Source organism: Strongylocentrotus purpuratus, unplaced genomic scaffold (genome assembly GCF_000002235.5).
Source record: "Strongylocentrotus purpuratus isolate Spur 01 unplaced genomic scaffold, Spur_5.0 spur5_scaffold_3, whole genome shotgun sequence".
NCBI classification, from domain to species: Eukaryota; Metazoa; Echinodermata; class Echinoidea; order Camarodonta; family Strongylocentrotidae; genus Strongylocentrotus; species Strongylocentrotus purpuratus.
In genome coordinates, this window is record NW_022145609.1 from 14,456,187 (window position 1) to 14,473,967 (window position 17,781).

General features: G+C 36.2%; 2 protein-coding genes across 2 annotated transcripts; both read right to left on the reverse strand.

Moving 5' to 3' along the window:
- Positions 1-6,247: 6,247 nt before the first annotated feature.
- Positions 6,248-8,123, reverse strand: LOC115928689 (deleted in malignant brain tumors 1 protein-like). The gene is made up of 2 exons (XM_030996456.1): positions 7,801-8,123; positions 6,248-7,423 (listed from the first exon to the last, which is right to left on the reverse strand). Exons 1-2 carry the CDS (start codon positions 7,988-7,990, stop codon positions 7,062-7,064), a joined length of 552 nt encoding a protein of 183 aa, XP_030852316.1. The 5' UTR covers positions 7,991-8,123; the 3' UTR covers positions 6,248-7,061.
- Positions 8,124-8,719: 596 nt separating this feature from the next.
- Positions 8,720-14,265, reverse strand: LOC115928505 (deleted in malignant brain tumors 1 protein-like). The gene is made up of 5 exons (XM_030995767.1): positions 14,106-14,265; positions 13,250-13,582; positions 11,948-12,277; positions 11,389-11,718; positions 8,720-9,066 (listed from the first exon to the last, which is right to left on the reverse strand). The coding sequence occupies exons 1-5, from the start codon at positions 14,263-14,265 to the stop codon at positions 8,720-8,722; spliced, it is 1,500 nt and encodes a 499-aa protein (XP_030851627.1).
- Positions 14,266-17,781: the final 3,516 nt, after the last annotated feature.

Here is a 17,781-nt window from a genome sequence, read left to right on the forward strand (position 1 = left end):
ATTATTTTTTTTAATTACTATAAGCATTTTTTTAAATTATGAAACAATATGTCTTATTTTTATTTTGTTATCTGTATTGAATCTACATGTGAAATGTGAAACCAATAACCTCAGCTCAACAGAACCCAATTCAGAAGTCGCGTTAGTCCAGAATCTGGCCTATTTATTTTTGATCTCCACCACACCAACGCTACCCCCCCCCCTATTTACTTGCTACCAGCCGATGATGGCATGATCATTGAATTAGGGTGTCGGCTGGCTGGGCTGGTGAGCATAATTATGAGTTTATTGATAACGCCATCTTCGACGGCTTGAATCAAGTGTGTACGGAATTATAAGGACCGGGCAGATTCTGGACTAAAGTCGCGTATGCAAGCGCGAGCACTATGTATCATTCAGACGAGAATTTCTTAAACTAAACAAATTTAGCCAATGGTTCGAAATTGGCAAAATATAACTCAACGACATTTAATGAATTAGTCATGTCATTCATGAATGTAATGTGAATATTCATTCTCTCGCAAGTGCGGAAAAGCCAAAAAGCTGACATCTCTTGCATGCTTGTCTCCTTAGACTAGTCATTCGTTCCTCCTCTTTACACGTGATTGCCTGTCGAAAGAATATGCATCATGGAGAACTATCCAGTTTCTAAAGACCTACATCAAGAATGCCTATTTCCTATGTTTCATGGAGGAAGAGCCATTTTTCGCCGGAAAACATTTTCGAGTATTGTATCCACAATAATTTCTATTCAAAACATAGCATAGACATTTTGAATATTTCTTTATCCACTAAGCGGGAGGGTTCTCTATTTAAGACAATAATTTAGGGCATTGCAAGTAAGAGATTACGAAAATACGATCATTAGATGAAATCAGTTACAAAACATAATCATAGAAATACATTTTTAGCTTTCTTAATTATTTTTAGGGGGGTCCTATTTCTTGGAAACTTTTGCTGTGACGCTTCGCCGACATTTCTGTTTCTGTAGGGAACTGTGTGTGAATTATTATTCTGTTTTCATGTTTCTAGTGTGCTTGGTAGAGGATAATACTACGTCCAATCACTGTTATACATGGATAATATCGACTTGGCCATTTGTAATAGGCTCTTGAATTTCCTACTTTACGAGGAACGTATGGACAAAAGTGTAATCAGGACCACTCCATCTGGCTACAATCAGCAGGACCAGGACACCTTTAGACATTTTATAGTAAAAAGACGGTGCAATTTCTTGTACCTATTAAAGAACATAGTACAACACTCTTGCAGAGCTTGCCTGCCGGGTATTACCAAGGGCTGCAAGTAGCTACGTTCATCCGGTAGAGTATGATCGACAATGTAAGATCTGTAAAGGTTGATGTGGGGCTTTACTCGCCACCAGCTGACGAGGTCGCTACATTCATAAAAACCTTACTACTCCTAGTTGGCAACTAACTTTGTACTCATGGTACAATAGCCTAGATAATTAATTGACATCTAGGTTAGTAAGGTTTGTGCAAATTGATCAAGGTTTCCATGCACGACCAAGACGATAATGTTTTGCTAGAGGTATCGGCAAACGTAAAACAATGTGCTCTTCTCTCTCTCCTCGAAACTGTGAAGTCTTTAATAGACATTCCTTGTTGTTGATAATAACCTCGTTGTTTTTTTATAACGTAACTACTGTTGGATATGATTCAACATAAACACCTCAGGTAGCTTTTTATTAGATTAAGCATCATAGGAAATGAACAGAGATTGTAAATCAGATTATGTGATGTAACCGTTTCAGCCTTAGTGTGCTAAGCCACAGGGAATATCCCTCCCATGCGCAACCTTTTTCAGTTGATAATGTGTTACATATTTTCTTCAATATCACATCTGTATTTTAAGTGAAAACTAGTTCTTTCCTTTCATGCTTCCTCTCAAACCTTGTATTTATACGTATTGGCATATATGATAGGGGCGTGAGTTTTTTTTTGGGGGGGGGGGTGGCGTGTTCAACGCAGTTTAACTTTTTCCTTCCGTTTCTTCGAACCTGTTTTTGACACAAATGACTGAAATTAGCCACGAGCTGTGCCTCAAAAGTTTTTTTTTTTCTAGAAATGCTATGTTTGGTAAGAAAACGACGATTGTTACTTTCTGTAGTTGTCGGTAACCCCGACTCCGGGGAAGCACGTCTTAGATAATCGCAGCAGCCTTAACGAGGGAAAACCATTGCATCGACCTACATGAAATGGAGATGGGTTGTCACGCACGCAATAACCCAACGAGTTGAGTTATAGCACAGAAAGTGCAGCAAAAACAGTTATTTCTTCCTAGTTCATTTGTACTCACGCTTGTAAACAAATATGGATTTATATCTATGGTGTATGGTATATATCTTTTTTGTGCGTAATTTGGTAAATATCTCACGTGTTAAGTAGAGGTATGATATTCCATTAAACATATTATATATAGGCTTACGGAATGCTGCCTTGGACCGTCATGTTGAACGTTTGAGTACTTTCTTTCTGTAATGCAATGTCTAGCATTCAATTCAATTGTACATTTTGGTCAGGTTGTCGAACCTCCCCCCTCCCCCCCCCCCTTCTCATCTCTTTCCCCTCTCACGCTCTTTCCATTTCGTTCAAGTTATCTCGCAGCTTTTCTTCCTGATGCACAAAATTATTACCACATATATGGTAGCGTCAAGTTTGATATTTCAAAATGTATTTCTCATTTGCACAAGCTGCCCGTGGATTTCCACGGGACTCTCTAATGTGTATATAATTGGTATACAAATATTGCATATTTCGTCGATCAATATAACAAAATATATGAACAAATATTTAAAAATATATTTCAAGTTGAAATATCATGGCTCGAGGAAAATTCTGAATTTGGAGGTGTAGATATGTTATAGGGAACAACAAAATGCATGCAATGTCTGTTAAATAAAATTCAGGGTACACTTGTAATCCTTTTGAATGACGCCCCTTAATTACATCCGCCAAGCTAAGACATTGCAAACAATGGGCACGCGCAGGGCTGAGAGGTGCACAGTCTAATGAACTTTAGTACGCGTTAGACAGTGCAATAAAGTAGTAAGTACGTTGCACGTTCGTGGCACATATAGAAATATTGCTTGCTCCGGTGTACCAGTATAACGAAAAGTGTGAGCCGACAACTTTAGAATTTCCTGAGTGATGTTATATTTTACCGAGGCTGCAGGAAGGATAACCCTGCCAAGGTTAGGATATATTGGCTCGAGGGACATTCCGAGTTTGATAGTGAATAATGTTATACTGAAGAACGCAATACATGCAATATTTGTTATATAAAATTGAGGGTATTTTCGATCTCATGCATTGCTCCCTTGGAGACCAGCTTATGCGCGCTGCTCAAACAATGGAGTATATGCAGGGAAGAGAGGTGCGCAGAAGATTCTCTGTTGTCTGAGTTATACCATGTAGTGATAATTTGTCATCATTCAACAATTAGTGAAAAGAACATTTGTATATATTGATGAGAAGAAACCTTGTTTTAATGAGGTGGTGTTAATAACACATCTACCTACATTTATTTGTTTCAAGTGTTTCCTCTTTAAGATCATGTACATAAAAAAATGTAAACACGACATTATTGTTTCGTTTATCCTTTTTATACATGCAGATTTGTGGCTGAAAACACCAATCATATATTTTTTCTCCACTTCATGAAATATAATACCGTAATATCTAAATTTAAAAGAGTATTGAAATCATATCAAGTCAAACTTCGAGAAACCTACCTCAAGCACCCTCCACAAACAGTTAAACCTTTAAACTTAAGAAGCTATTAGAGGACAAATTTATTTCAATCATATTCATAAGAATATAAACGACCTCTCTTAATTTCTTAAACTTCTTTTTTTTAAGTCCAAGAGACTTTAAAACCGAATACAAAACTTTTATATTTAAAACTAGACTATGGAAACAATTACAATTTGATATCCATAAATCATAATACTGGTCTAATGGATTAAGTTTTCAAGTCGAATAAGATTCGCCTTTGTCTGCGCGCTCATGCATGAGATCATCTACGAGCAATCCGATTGAGAAGTAGTTTATATCCTCACCGTGACAGCTTTATTCGCAGAAGTCAATTTCTTTAAAACTCGAAAACGTTTATTCAGTGAAATAAATCTTTAAAAAATTAATGTTTAAAAAGTATTCTTAAGCCTTAAAAAGGATTTAAAATTTAAGTACTAGAAATTTAGTGATGGAGTTTCCTTATTAGGATATCTACCGGAACATTGTCACATTTATTAGGTCAATTTATTCTAGAGATAATCTAATTTGTTTGCATAAAATTAGACAATATGACTGCATGCTATGCTCAGCACTTGAGAGTAAATTTACATCAGTGAGGTCAAACAAATTCCCAAAAAGGGTACGATGTCTAAAATTACTTCCGGAAGAAATATTCCACCCTAAATTTAAAAGATAAAGAAGCTAACATTTCGAAAGAAGACATTACATGGTTTTCAGTAATAACGTATTATATCACAGAACATTGTCAGATTATAATTCTTACATTTTTAAAGAAGATATTCATCGAAATGTTTGGTTTTCATCATTCTTTTGATGAAGGGAATATCAAACACTAATCAAGAACTCCCTCTTTATAGATATATATGAGGTGAATATTAGGCCCATTATTAGAAACTGGCAAACACCTTCTTTAACAAAAAGAACCATGCAAACATTTCTATTAAAAACATATGTTTTCAATTTATTTGCCAATTTTGCGCAATATTTTTTCTGAAGATTAATGTCCCTTCCTCCAATTTCGTCCGTGAATATGCAATACGACGGCCAAATCACGTGTTGAATCTGTTTCTAATCTGGAATAACATTATCGTTGTTTTCTGATGATCCCTCTGTAATCTCATTACTGACTTCGATACACAGCATGAGGAATTCATGTATAATGTCAGGCTTTTCTTCAACATGCTGCATGATATCGCATGGTAATTCAATCGTATCGTCGCCTGCATCACTTGACAGAAGATATCCATCTATGTCTTCATCTTCAAGCGTTGAGGATCGTTGGCAAATGGTTTTCACGTCCATGTGCTTGTGAATTGAATCTTGTTTCGTACATTCCTGTTGAAGTGTAGCAGTCTGTTCATTTGAGCTACTTCTTTCACAAACACTCGTGAGAAATATGTCTCTATCGTTTTGGGACAAACAACTTTGTTCTGCATTTTCAACATTTGGTTTATCTCCGGAATTCAAACCAGATGCACTTGGCAAAATATAACCGTCAAGGTCTACATCGCTTCCCTTCAAAAGCTTTTTGTTAACATTCGTAATATCTATATATTCATGGGTGTCAGTTCGTTCAGTAGTTTGTGCTTTATTTAGCGGCTCTTTTTTTCCACTTTTAGTTTTACTTGGAAGAAGATATCCGTCAACATCTACATCTTTTTCCATCGTAAGCTTTTTGTATACAGTGTTCATAACCATATACTTGTGTGGATTATTTTGTCCAATAATTTGCACAGTACCTACCGGCTCACACGTTTCATCATGGCATATTGCTCTGGATCCTGACGGTATATCATTTGGCAACGTGTCTTTATTTCCAACACGGAGGCTTATAGCATCAATACTTCCATCCTTGGCCGATGACGCAGCCTTGCTAATAAATATCGTTTCCATATAGTCGTGGGTGTTTTCACCTTGAAGAGTCTTCGGTACAGATTGCTCCTCTTTGTCCTCAAACAGCTTATTTTCACTCAATATCGTTAAACGTCGTTCTGGTAGTTTCGGAGGAGCATTCAGATCCTGATAAGTAGAGACTTCACTCGTGTCATGTGTAAACCCTGTATCCATATAAATATCACTTTCCAATTTCCTACTTGCCCATGATGTTATAGCCCTACGTACACAATATGCTAGTGTTGCAACGAAAAAGACGCTTGACAGAAATACACAAATCCCGATAATTATGGCCAACGTCAGATTGAATGGTGTTCCGCCTAATGAAAAATCATATTATAAATTGTTCAAATATTGTAAAACATGTTACGGATGATATTTTAATGTGATTTTAAAGAGCTTTATATAAAAATATTGATGAAAAATGTTTAGAGAAATTATAGCTATAAAAAGTGTATGCATTGTTTGAATCAGCCTGGAAAATTAGCTTCCTGAATTATCTGATCCTGCATTATTTAAAAATTATTTTAAATGATGTATATTGATAGTTAATCTAATAACCCCAGAAACTACTTTATTGTGTCTGCAACACCCCAAAAGGCATAATTAAAACCGGTAAAACAGATTCTGTGTTTGGGGGGATTTATCGAGACACTTTGGGAGGGATAAACGGTGGCCTTTTTTGTGAACATTTTGCTACGGACACAATTGAAACCATATAAATTAACAAAACCCAACCTCCAGGAGAATCATAATTGTCATATTATTGAAATGTTTACCTTTCGGAGTGCAAATAACGCTGGCATCTTCGTTGTGTGCGCAGTTGTGCACACCAATGCCGTCATGATCGCAACGTTCAATGTCAACTTCTGTCCCCTGGCACTGAACTTCATCCAGAAAGATACTCCCAGATCCTTTACCAAAGCGAGCATCAGATGGAGCGTCCAAAGCTCGACCCAAGCCTAACATTCTGCAAACAACCTCGGCGTCCTTGAGATCCCAGGAATCGTCACAGACCGTTCCCCACGAGCCATCGTGTAGAATCTCTACTCTACCCTCAGCGTCATTAGCTCCTCCAATCAGACGGACTATGAAAGTAATGCGGTGTATATTTAACTAATCGAAATAAATAGATTTCCTCTGAGTAAGAAATCTTGCAAGACATTTTCAAACGTCAAGTTTTTGTTTAAGGTAGTGATTTGTCCTCTTTTTGTTATGCAGCTGTAACTCATATATTTCGACAGCTATTTCAAAATTAATAGCAACATAAATAAATGTATTTGACAACTTCTGCACTATTTCGTATTTTTGTATCCCAAAGTTTGAAACCTAAGTTCAGGAAGATGTATATCGTTCTATTGCAGCTTTTGTCGAGAAAGCTAAAAATCATGCTCACATGAACAACTCTAATGTACTATAGGACAGAGTCATACCTCCTGAGAAACAAATGGCACCCGAATCTCTGGCATGGCTACAGTTATGAACTCCTATTCCTCTGTGATAACAATCTGCTATGTTCTTTTCTGTTCCGTAACACTGGACATCAACAAGCAGAATGTTACCATTGTCCTGACCAAACCGTGCAGAAACTGTTGCTGCCAAAGCTCCATCAAACCCTAACATTCTGCAAACAACTCTCGCATCGTTCAGATCCCAGCCATTGTCACAGACAGTTCCCCATGATCCATTGTACATAACCTCTACTCGACCCTCTGAATCATTCGCCCCATCGGTGAGACGAACCTTGAATGGGTCTGTGAAGTTTCAAAAATATTAATTAAAATAACAATTTCAAGTATCAGGAGAGAAAAATGTGTTTGTGGAAAGTGAACAAAACGCGATCGGTAGAGCTTCTTAAAAATCAACTCAAGAGCAGTCAATAAACTATTGTATACTCATTGTATATTACGTAATACATTACTCGTCCCAATTTTCATACTTCCAAGAAGCTGATAGACAAAACTGTACAAAAAAAATTGCTGTCTTTGTGATCATGTCACAAGAGCGTGGACGTAAGGGTAATACTATCAAACCCAAAACAGGTTGAGAAAGACCTATATTTGTTATCATGTTCTTCAAAAAGCTGAGTTTTTAATTATGAGTATGTTAGACTCCAAGTATCATCCCATACCTCCTCTGAAACAAATGGCTCCAGAATCCTCTTCGTGTTCGCAATTGGAGACGCCAATCCCTCGATGGTAACAGTCTGCCAGGTTATCGTGTGTAATTTCACAGGATATACCATCAAGTAGTATATCCCCTGAACCTTGGCCAAACGCAGCAGAGCCTGGTGCGGCTAAGGCTCCATCAAACCCCAGCATTTTACACACGACCCTAGCATCTCTCAGATCCCACTCATGATCACAAACGGTTCCCCAAAAACCATCATACAAGACCTCTACTCGTCCTTCAAGGTCGTTAGATCCATTTACGAGCTGAACTAGAAATGGTGCTGTCGGAGGAATACAGAAAAGGATGTATGCAATCAGTTCATTTTGGACTTCTCTCTGTAAAGGAGCCAACAACAGCTAGTAAATACTGAATCCCTAAAAATCATTATAACATGTGTGCGGTGTGCGTTGATATTCAACTTAGTTCCCGTTCGTGATAGCGATGGAAGCCCACTGTAATGACCTATAGATACTAATATAAAAGTTTCATCGAACAAACGACACTTAAAACACCCCCATTGCTCACGTGGAAACAGCGAGACCAACACGAGGAAGACCATGACCATCGCGCATGTCCCAAATGATCCCGAATATCCACAGATCTTCAAAACTTGTTTGTTGTTTTAATAATCACTCCTACAGCGATGGAGGTTCTACATAAATAGCATTTGTTTCCCTTTTCATGGAGTGCAATGCTTGTGCATAAATGAATAATGATTACTTTACTTTCATGAGCACGTATCCAGTATTTTGTCTCCGTGTATTTCCCAATTTGGTCTGCAATGACCTTTATCTGCTCATGCTCAGACTACATCTATGAACCGGATTATTGTATTAACAACCGTTGTACGAATTTTTGATTTTCAAAGCCTTCGTGAACTAATAAAAGAACCATATTATCCTACCTCCTGTAAAACAAATGACACCGGCGTCACTGTCATGTTCACAGTTGTTGACTCCAATTCCTTGGTGGTAGCACTCAGCAAGGGCGTCTTCTGTGCCCCTGCATCCAACGTCATCTAACAATATTTTACCGCTTCCGGCACCAAACGTAGCTCTACCAGGTGCGGCTAAAGCTCCATCAAATTCAAGCATTTTACAAACTACTCTTGCGTCTCTTAGATCCCAGTTATCATCACATATAGTTCCCCAGCTTCCCTTATACAAAACCTTAACCATGCCTTCTGAATCGGTGGTTCCATTGGTAAGACGAACTTGAAATGGCTCTGTTGTGTTTAATGAGTGGTCAGGATGAAAAGCAGAATAGGTTTATCGGATTAAATGTACATACTCTTACAAGGAAATGTAATCATGAAGCCCTCTTTATAAAAATCCAGTACAAAGATTGGTTAAGAGCACCTCACGTGACCAGACATATCTAGAGAAGAGCAATCCGCTAACTATAACAACGAAATTAAGGTGAGACGTTGAAGTAAGAAAAGTTAAAATTCTCGCTTGTTTGCGTTCAACCTCAATTACTGAATTAGGGAAATGCAAAATATACATTCAGGTGTATATGCAAGTTCCTCAGTAATAAGTAATTATAGGCCAATTTCATTATTACCAAATATCTCTAAAATTCTCGAAAAAATAATATATAAAAGACTTAACACGTTCTTACAAAAAAATAATTCATTGATTCCTAACCAGTTCGGATTTAGAATTGGTCATTCTACCGATTACGCAATTTTGCATATGTATGATAAAATAATTGAGGCTTTTGCGAACAGTGAACATATTGTTGGAGTATTTATGGACTTGTCAAAAGCTTTTGATACGATTGATCATAAAATATTAATTCATAAATTACAATACTATGGCGTAAGAGGTCAAGCTCTTTCATGGTTTACTAATTATTTACAAGACAGACAACAATATGTATCTTTCCAAAATCATGAATCAACAAAATTTACAATTAAATGTGGAGTACCGCAAGGATCTATATTGGGTCCATTGCTTTTTATTATTTATATAAATGATATTATTGAAACCTCTTCACTTTTAAATTTTATCATCTTTGCTGATGATACGAGTATTTCTTATTCCCATAAAAACTTTGATACACTCATAACGCGGTTAAACTGTGAATTAATGAAAATTTCTAGGTGGTTTAAATCTAATAAATTGTCATTAAATCTTAGTAAAACAAATTTCATTCATTTTAAACAGACCAACGTACATGATATAAGAAATTGTAATATTGAGATTGATGGCTTGCCTCTCATTGAAAAACAATCTGTTAAATTTTTAGGAGTCACTATTGACTCTCATCTAAATTTTAATGAGCATATACGTAATATACATACATCAATATCAAGGAATATTGGAATACTGTATAAGTTTTAAAAAAATCTTTCTGAAAGATCTATGATTATATTATACAATTCTCTAATTTTATCACATGTGATATATTATAATATTGTATGGGGTAATTGTAGTTTAACAAGAATTAATTCCTTATTTTTGCTTCAAAAGAGAGCGATTCGCATAATCACTAACTCACATTATATATCACACACGGAACCTTTATTTCAGCGTTTAAAAACATTAAAAATACAAGATATTCACATTTTTCAGACATGCATTTTTATGTATAAATATTCTCATAATCAACTACCATCCCTATTTCACAATATTTACAGTTTAAACTCAAACATTCACACATACCCCACCCGTTGTTCAACAAATTATCACTTAGAAAATCCTAAAATACTTTTAGCACAAAAATCAGTAAGACATCATGGACCAGATGTTTGGAACTCCTTACCAAATTCAATAAGGCATTGTTCATCTCTCTATTCTTTTAAAGCATCTCTCAAAAAAAACGCTTATATCGAAGTATCTACATAACTGATTTCAACCTGCAGTAAGCAATTGTCAAATTTTGGTCACATTGCAACTCAGTTTTGCAAATTTTGTTTTCTATTTCGTATTCTTAGTTTCCTTTATTGTTAAGGCTATATTTGTTTCCACTTCACTATACCACACAGAGCTACGTGCACTTCCACTATTCATTACAAACATATACAAACAAGCACGCTTGCGTGCACATGCACACACACACACACGCACGCACACACACACACACACACACACACACAATATATATATATATATATACACTTGCACAACACACTCACAAACTCATACACAAAGATCGTTTGAACACTTTTTCATTTTAAGGTTTACCTTAAGATTTTTTTGTTTTTGTTTTTTTGAGGCCGCCATCCTCGTCAAGCTTTGCTTATGTTTGCGGTCTTCTGCACTTTTCCAATAGAAAAGTTCGGATAATACTTTAAATTTATGATTATATGTTATGGAAATATTAAGTTTCGTTATTATATGTACATATATTATGTAAAAAAACATTTTGACATGAAGAAATTATTGTTTGTTTATGTTGTATTATACCTTACATTTATATGTTCTTTGTTATTCAGTTATATTTTATATGGAAAAAAATGCAGAAATAAAATCAAATCAAGTGAATAAGGATTTACTCAAAAAGCTAACCTATAACAAAATTATGTAAAAAACAGAACACCTACCTCCCGAATAACAGACAGCGCCTGCATCCCTCGAATGACTACATGTGTAACGTCCAATCTCTGCATGAGCACAGTCTGCTAGGTTGTCTTCTGTTCCGTCACAGCTGACATGAGTTAGCAGAACACGACCAGAGCCTTGACCAAACCGTGCAGATCTCGGTGCGTCCAAGGCTCCATCAAACCCTGCTATTCTGCAAACCACCCTCGCGTCTCTAAGATCCCACCATGAATCACAGATAGTTCCCCAGGATCCATCGTACATGACCTCTACCCTGCCTTCAGCATCGTTAGACCCACCAACAAGACGAACTTGGAATGGATTTGGATGGGCTACACGTGAATAGGAAAGACAAATATACCGCATTTGGGATCGTATTTTGGCTAATGTCTTGATAGTTTTATATATAAATGTAAAAGAATTTTGAAAAAAACATTATTTGTAGTAAGAAATAATTTATCAACTTATTTAAACTCATAGTACTGAGGTATGCAATAATGTTTAAAGAGTTATTTTGATCCACTAAACACGCATTATTATTTTTATTTTTTTTAAACATACCTCCTGAATAACAAATGGCTCCTGCATCCATTGTATGACTGCATGTGTAACGTTCAATCCCTGCATGAGCACAATCAGCTAGGTTGTCTTCTTTTCCGTCACAATTGACATACTTTAGCAGAATACGACCGGAGCCCTGACCAAATCTAGCAGATCCCGGTGCGTCCAAGGCTCCATTAAACCCCCGCATTCTGCAAACCACCGTCGCGTCTCTAAGATCCCACCATGAATCACAGATAGTTCCCCAGGATCCATCGTGCATGACCTCTACCCTGCCTTCAGCATCGTTAGACCCACCAACAAGACGAACTTGGAATGGATTTGGATGGGCTACACGTGAATAGGAAAGACAAATATACCGCATTTGGGATCGTATTTTGGCTAATGTCTTGATAGTTTTATATGTAAATGTAAAAGAATTTTGAAAAAAATATTATTTGTAGTAAGAAATAAATTATCAACTTATTTAGACTCATAGTACTGAGGTATGCAATAATGTTTAAAGAGTTCTTTTGATCCACTAAACACGCATTATTTTTTTTTCTTTTCTGAAACATGAATACTTAAGAAAATACGTCTGGCTATAGAATTACGAAATGTAGGGGCTAAATTTTAATTTGTTTGTCTTTAGGCCATTTGCACTTCAAGTAAAATGAAATATGATTATTAAGTCACTTATCTCGAGTTGTTCATGTTCTTCTAATAATCATGCAATTAACAGAATGGTCAGTTACAAATACTTGGTTATGCGGGAGAGGGAAACATACGTCCTGAGTAGCAAATGGCTCCTGCATCCATTGTATGACTGCAGAGGTAACGTTCAATCCCTGCATGGGCGCATTTGGCTAATGTCTTAATAGTTTTATATATAAATGTAAACTAATTTTGAAAAAATATTATTTGTAGTAAGAAATAAATTATCAACTTATTTAGACTCATAGTACTGAGGTATGCGATAAGATTTAAAGAATTATCATGATCCACCAAACACGAAATATTTGCTAAAAGTAATTTACGTTTGAACATGAATACTAAAGAAAATACGTCTGGCTATAGAATTACGAAATGTAGTGTGGTTGCATTTGATTGTCATACAATAAAAGTAAGATAAGACTATGATTTGTTCTCGGGGGAGGGGGGCTGAAATTCAATTTGTTTGTCTTTAGACCATTTCGTTTCAAGTAAAATAAAATATTGAGTTTTTAGTTACTTATCTCGAGTTGTTCTTGTTCATCTAATAATCATGAAATTAACAGAATGATCAGTTACAAATACTTGGGTATGCGAGAGAGAAAAACATACTTCCTGAGTAGCAAATGGCTCCTGCATCCCTTGTATGACCGCATGAAGTATAATCTCTAATCCCTGGATGAGCACAGTCTGCAAGGTTGTCTTCATTTCCGTCACAATTGACATACTTTAGCAGAATACGACCGGAGCCCTGACCAAACCTAGCAAATCTCGGTGCGTCCAAGGCTCCATCAAACCCCAGCATTCTGCAAACCACCCTCGCGTCTCTCAGGTCCCATGAATAATCACAGATAGTTCCCCAGGATCCATCGTGCATGATCTCTACTCTGCCTTCAGCATCATTAGACCCTCCGACAAGACGAACTTCAAATGGATTCGGATGGGCTGAATGAATAAAAAGTGTTTTAAAGGAACTTTAAAAGGGACAAAATATTACTTAAAACCTCTACTTGGTCCCGGAGAATATGCAAAAATCAAACATAATCAGAAATAAAATTAACTGTTTAAATACGATAGGGTATCTTTATAGTGCTGTGACGTATATAATTCCAAATGTTTGATCGTGCTTGCTACTCAATCATTTGGAAATGTCTTTCTGAAGGATTATAACAAATAGCCGATATAAAAAAAATATTGATCATAATTTTACTATATCGCCAGATATTTCTTTTGAATTTGTAAACATGAAAAAGACTATGAAAAATGTTATAGTAAGTGTTTTTTTCTGAACGAAACCCCTATTTTCTCCTTTATCAAAGTGACATCACCTGAAACAGGGAAAACTTGGATTAAGAATGTCAATGTTCTTGTATTGTTCTGTCCTAAATAGTATGGCATCTGTAAGTACCATTGGAAAATTATTCTTTGATATTAAATGAGTTCATACCCCCTGAATAACATACGGTACCCGCATCCTCGTTATGCCTACAGGAAGTGGTGGTCCACAGGTATGGACAGTCCGTCAAGCTCTCTTCTGTCCCGTAACATTGAACACCAATAATATCGCCGGTTCCCTGCCCAAACCTAGCCAAACCAGGTGCTTTCAGAGCTCCGTCGAACCCCAGCATTTTGCAGACCATCCTTGCTTTCCACAGATTCCAGTAATTATCACAAACGGTCATCCACGATCCACCGTACAAGACCTCCACTCTTCCTTTAGCATTGTTGGAGCTTTTGACGAGACGTACATCTTGGTAGAAGATTGCATTTAATAAAAAAAAGTTGTATTTAATCACATTTTCAAATGATAAACTAAATACTGTATAGAAGCATAATTCTCGTTTAAAGCCATTTAATTCCGTATAAATTTGCCAGAGGACTTAGCAAGTATCAGTACTTGAACATTTGTTCCATGCGATTGATCGGCGTTCCCAAATCGTATAAATAACTTGATATCTCAAAAGGAAATACCAACTTTGAAATGTTCCTGTATCCCGGCAATGAAATTCATATCATTTAAAATAATACATTCTTTGTTTCCCGATTGTATATTTACCAGGTTTCCATGATTACTAGCCACTAAATACTAATATCGTAAAAGTTCGCCAAATTCCAATTGGGCCACTTTCTATTAATATAGACATGGTGTTGAGGGGGTGGAGTTATCGACCTGCTTGTAGGTAATGTATATACAACACGAATAAAGATACGTCGTTTCACGAAAATAATATAAAAATAGAGTATATTTATAAAGCGCATAATAAATTGTGAATTTCTCTATGCGCTTTACAGTTTTGTACAATCAAAACAAATTTGAATATATAAACAACATTAAAACAACAATAAATAACAAAATAGATAGGAGAATGACAAAAAAATATTAATGAGAAAGTAAACCAATTAACGCACCTATAATTACACCTACAAAATTAATTGACATTACATATAACAAATTCAACAAACAGACAGACACTCATCATGCCGAATCAGCCTCCCAACCAGAAACGGACAAAGCAGCTCTAGGAGAAGAGCCTTGAAAACGAATAGGTTTTCAGGGCTCTTCCAAAGCCGTCAATGCTCACAACAACTCGAAGCTGGTCAGGAAGCTGGTTCCACAAGACAGGTGTCAGAGTAAAATGGGGAATTTATTCTTATTTTATTCGTATTCCTATTTTCAAGGTCATCTAGACATTAGAGGGCGTTTGTAATAGAAAATATTTCGCTTGTCTGAATATATGCAAATTAGGGTGTGGTGCCGAGAATGCTAAAGTGTGTACGTGTGGATTTAAATCAGTGCAGTTGACTAGAAGACGGAGGTTGTAGCTGGACGTGTGAGAGGTCTTGTACATGTACCCTTATGTGTGTTGTGGAAGTTGCTACCAGAGCCTTAATATTGTATTCGGCGCAAGCAGTCTTTTTCCTCAGGCGACACCGGTACGAGAGGTATACTCCATGTAGCCCAGAACCTCAATTTTCCTGCCATTGGCAAAACCTTGTCAACAAAACTGTAAGTAGCTTTCTATACATAACCTATGTGTGATAATGAGATTCAGATAATTTAAATATTTACAGTGTGCAAGAAGAACCACGTTAGAGCAAATTAGCTCGTATGTGTATCAAAAGTAATTATTCACGAACACGTGACGAAAAGGCCGTTCATGAACTATCGTTCTCCTGAGTGTCGCTCGATAGGGATAATTATACGTTTATTAATATAAATGCTTTAACACTTCATGCATAAATTCTGAAATTATATGTAAAAGAACATTTTATTTTGTGTTAATGAATTAACGCATAACAACCTAGTAGTAATGTTGAGAAACAAATTATTATTGAAATAGTTGTGCTAGAAATGACTTAATTTCTCTAACGAATTTTTGTTGACATAACGAAATTCTTATAATGATTAATTAATTTTATGGGTCATCATCCTTCCGACACAAGTCTCCAGGGTAGAAACCATGTCGGTATTGGATCTTCTGATATAGCAATTAAATCTTACTTTTTGCCCGGGTCAGTTATATTGGTGACCCTAGTTAATAATGAAAAGAAAGTGTAGTGGAAAGAAACCATGTTGGTTTTGTTATAACCGGATAAAGAAAGTCTGGTGAAGTAATCTTTATTATTCCATCGTTTGGTTTATTCGAAAATGATTAATAGAAATAAGTGTTGAAAACGTATAAATTAAATATGTATTTTGAAGGATATATTGATAATTTCATTTATAGCCGTGTAACGAGGGACAAGAACGTTCTAAACTACAAAACTAGTGGCACGCTGAGCTTCGTCTAATTAGCATTCAAGAATCGCTGAGTCATTACATCCGGGATCTTGAAGACAACGTCACATGACCGATTGCCGTAATGAGTGATTACGGGACATCAACCTTCACAAGTCTCCAAGCATCGAATCGTCGTAGAAACCATGTCGGTATTTGATCTTCTGATATAGCAACAACTATTCACAAAAACCAAACAAAAGGCCTTTCGCGTAATTCGGACAATTGTCCTAATTTCGGACACTTATGATAACTTCAGATAATTACTGAACGTAAAACGGGAAGTTAACTTAAGATGGGACTCCACTCGGTGTTAATGGAGTAATTAATTGACAGCACGTATATTTACATATTTGTGTAACAACAGATTTCTATGAATAAAGATGTGTATTTGACGTCAAAGTTAAATCGTTCAACTGTAATCAAGAGAACACACTGTTGAATTTAGATGCTGATTTAGTTTCATTAAACAGTCTTTAAAACTCATTTATCAGAGTCTTCTTGGCTATTTTGTTGTATCTTTGAAAAATCTTGACAACAGGCGCTGCCGTTGAAAAGACACGAGAACCATATGTTTGGGTTGATGTGGTAGGGACAGTCAGGAGATTCGTTGTTGAGTATAGTATCGTGCTTTTATTCATATATTATCTACTAATCATTATATTATCGATTATTCATCGGTTACTGATCAAGATAAATAGTCAATATCTCGATGAAGTTTATAAAAGTAACATAGTCTATTTTTTAGTACACTTTAATACAAGGCTGCAGTTTTGGACTTATCTTGCATATAATATCATGGAGGCTATAAAAACAGTTTTTCTTTTACATCCCTTTTCCAGGTGATGTCTTTAACTAAGTACTTGAATGTCTTCAGCCCTACGTACTTATATGAATTGAATCTATATGATATAATTATTTATTAAGATTCATAAATTGTTTACAGATCTATTTAAGGTATACAAAACCGGGCATGAAATTATTTAGTGCGCAGTGATAACGGTTTTATCTCTAGCTCCAGCATAACAATTATCCCATCAGGTATCCATCTAATCCCTTCTAGGGAAGAAGCAATGTAGACAGAATATCATTCACAATGGTATCACTGTTACATGCTCTATACTCTGAAAACATTTGAGAGAAAACAAGGGTCCTTTATAGGGACAAAAAAAATTGCCAATTCGCGATCATTAATCTCTTCACCCACAATCGAGTGAGTATTACTGATGTTTACATCGGGAGAACGCCAGGAATGATTTAACGAAGGTGAGCATATATGTTAACATCGCGTGCGCGCGGACACACACACACACACATTCACCCTCCTACCCACGCACACAAAAAATATACACACGCTCATGCACCC

What these genes read in the sequence shown, in the direction of transcription:
- LOC115928505 (XM_030995767.1), bottom strand. Translation starts at nt 14,265, where the DNA reads ATGCTGGGGTTCGACGGAGCTCTGAAAGCACCTGGTTTGGCTAGGTTT. An exon ending in TAGGCATAACGAGGATGCGG is followed by an intron (nt 13,583 to 14,105) that starts GTACCGTATGTT and finishes TTATTCATTCAG; the next exon opens with CCCATCCGAATCCATTTGAA. An exon ending in AGCCATTTGCTACTCAGGAA is followed by an intron (nt 12,278 to 13,249) that starts GTATGTTTTTCT and finishes ATTCACGTGTAG; the next exon opens with CCCATCCAAATCCATTCCAA.
- LOC115928689 (XM_030996456.1), bottom strand. Translation starts at nt 7,990, where the DNA reads ATGCTGGGGTTTGATGGAGCCTTAGCCGCACCAGGCTCTGCTGCGTTT. An exon ending in AGCCATTTGTTTCAGAGGAG is followed by an intron (nt 7,424 to 7,800) that starts GTATGGGATGAT and finishes GAAACTTCACAG; the next exon opens with ACCCATTCAAGGTTCGTCTC.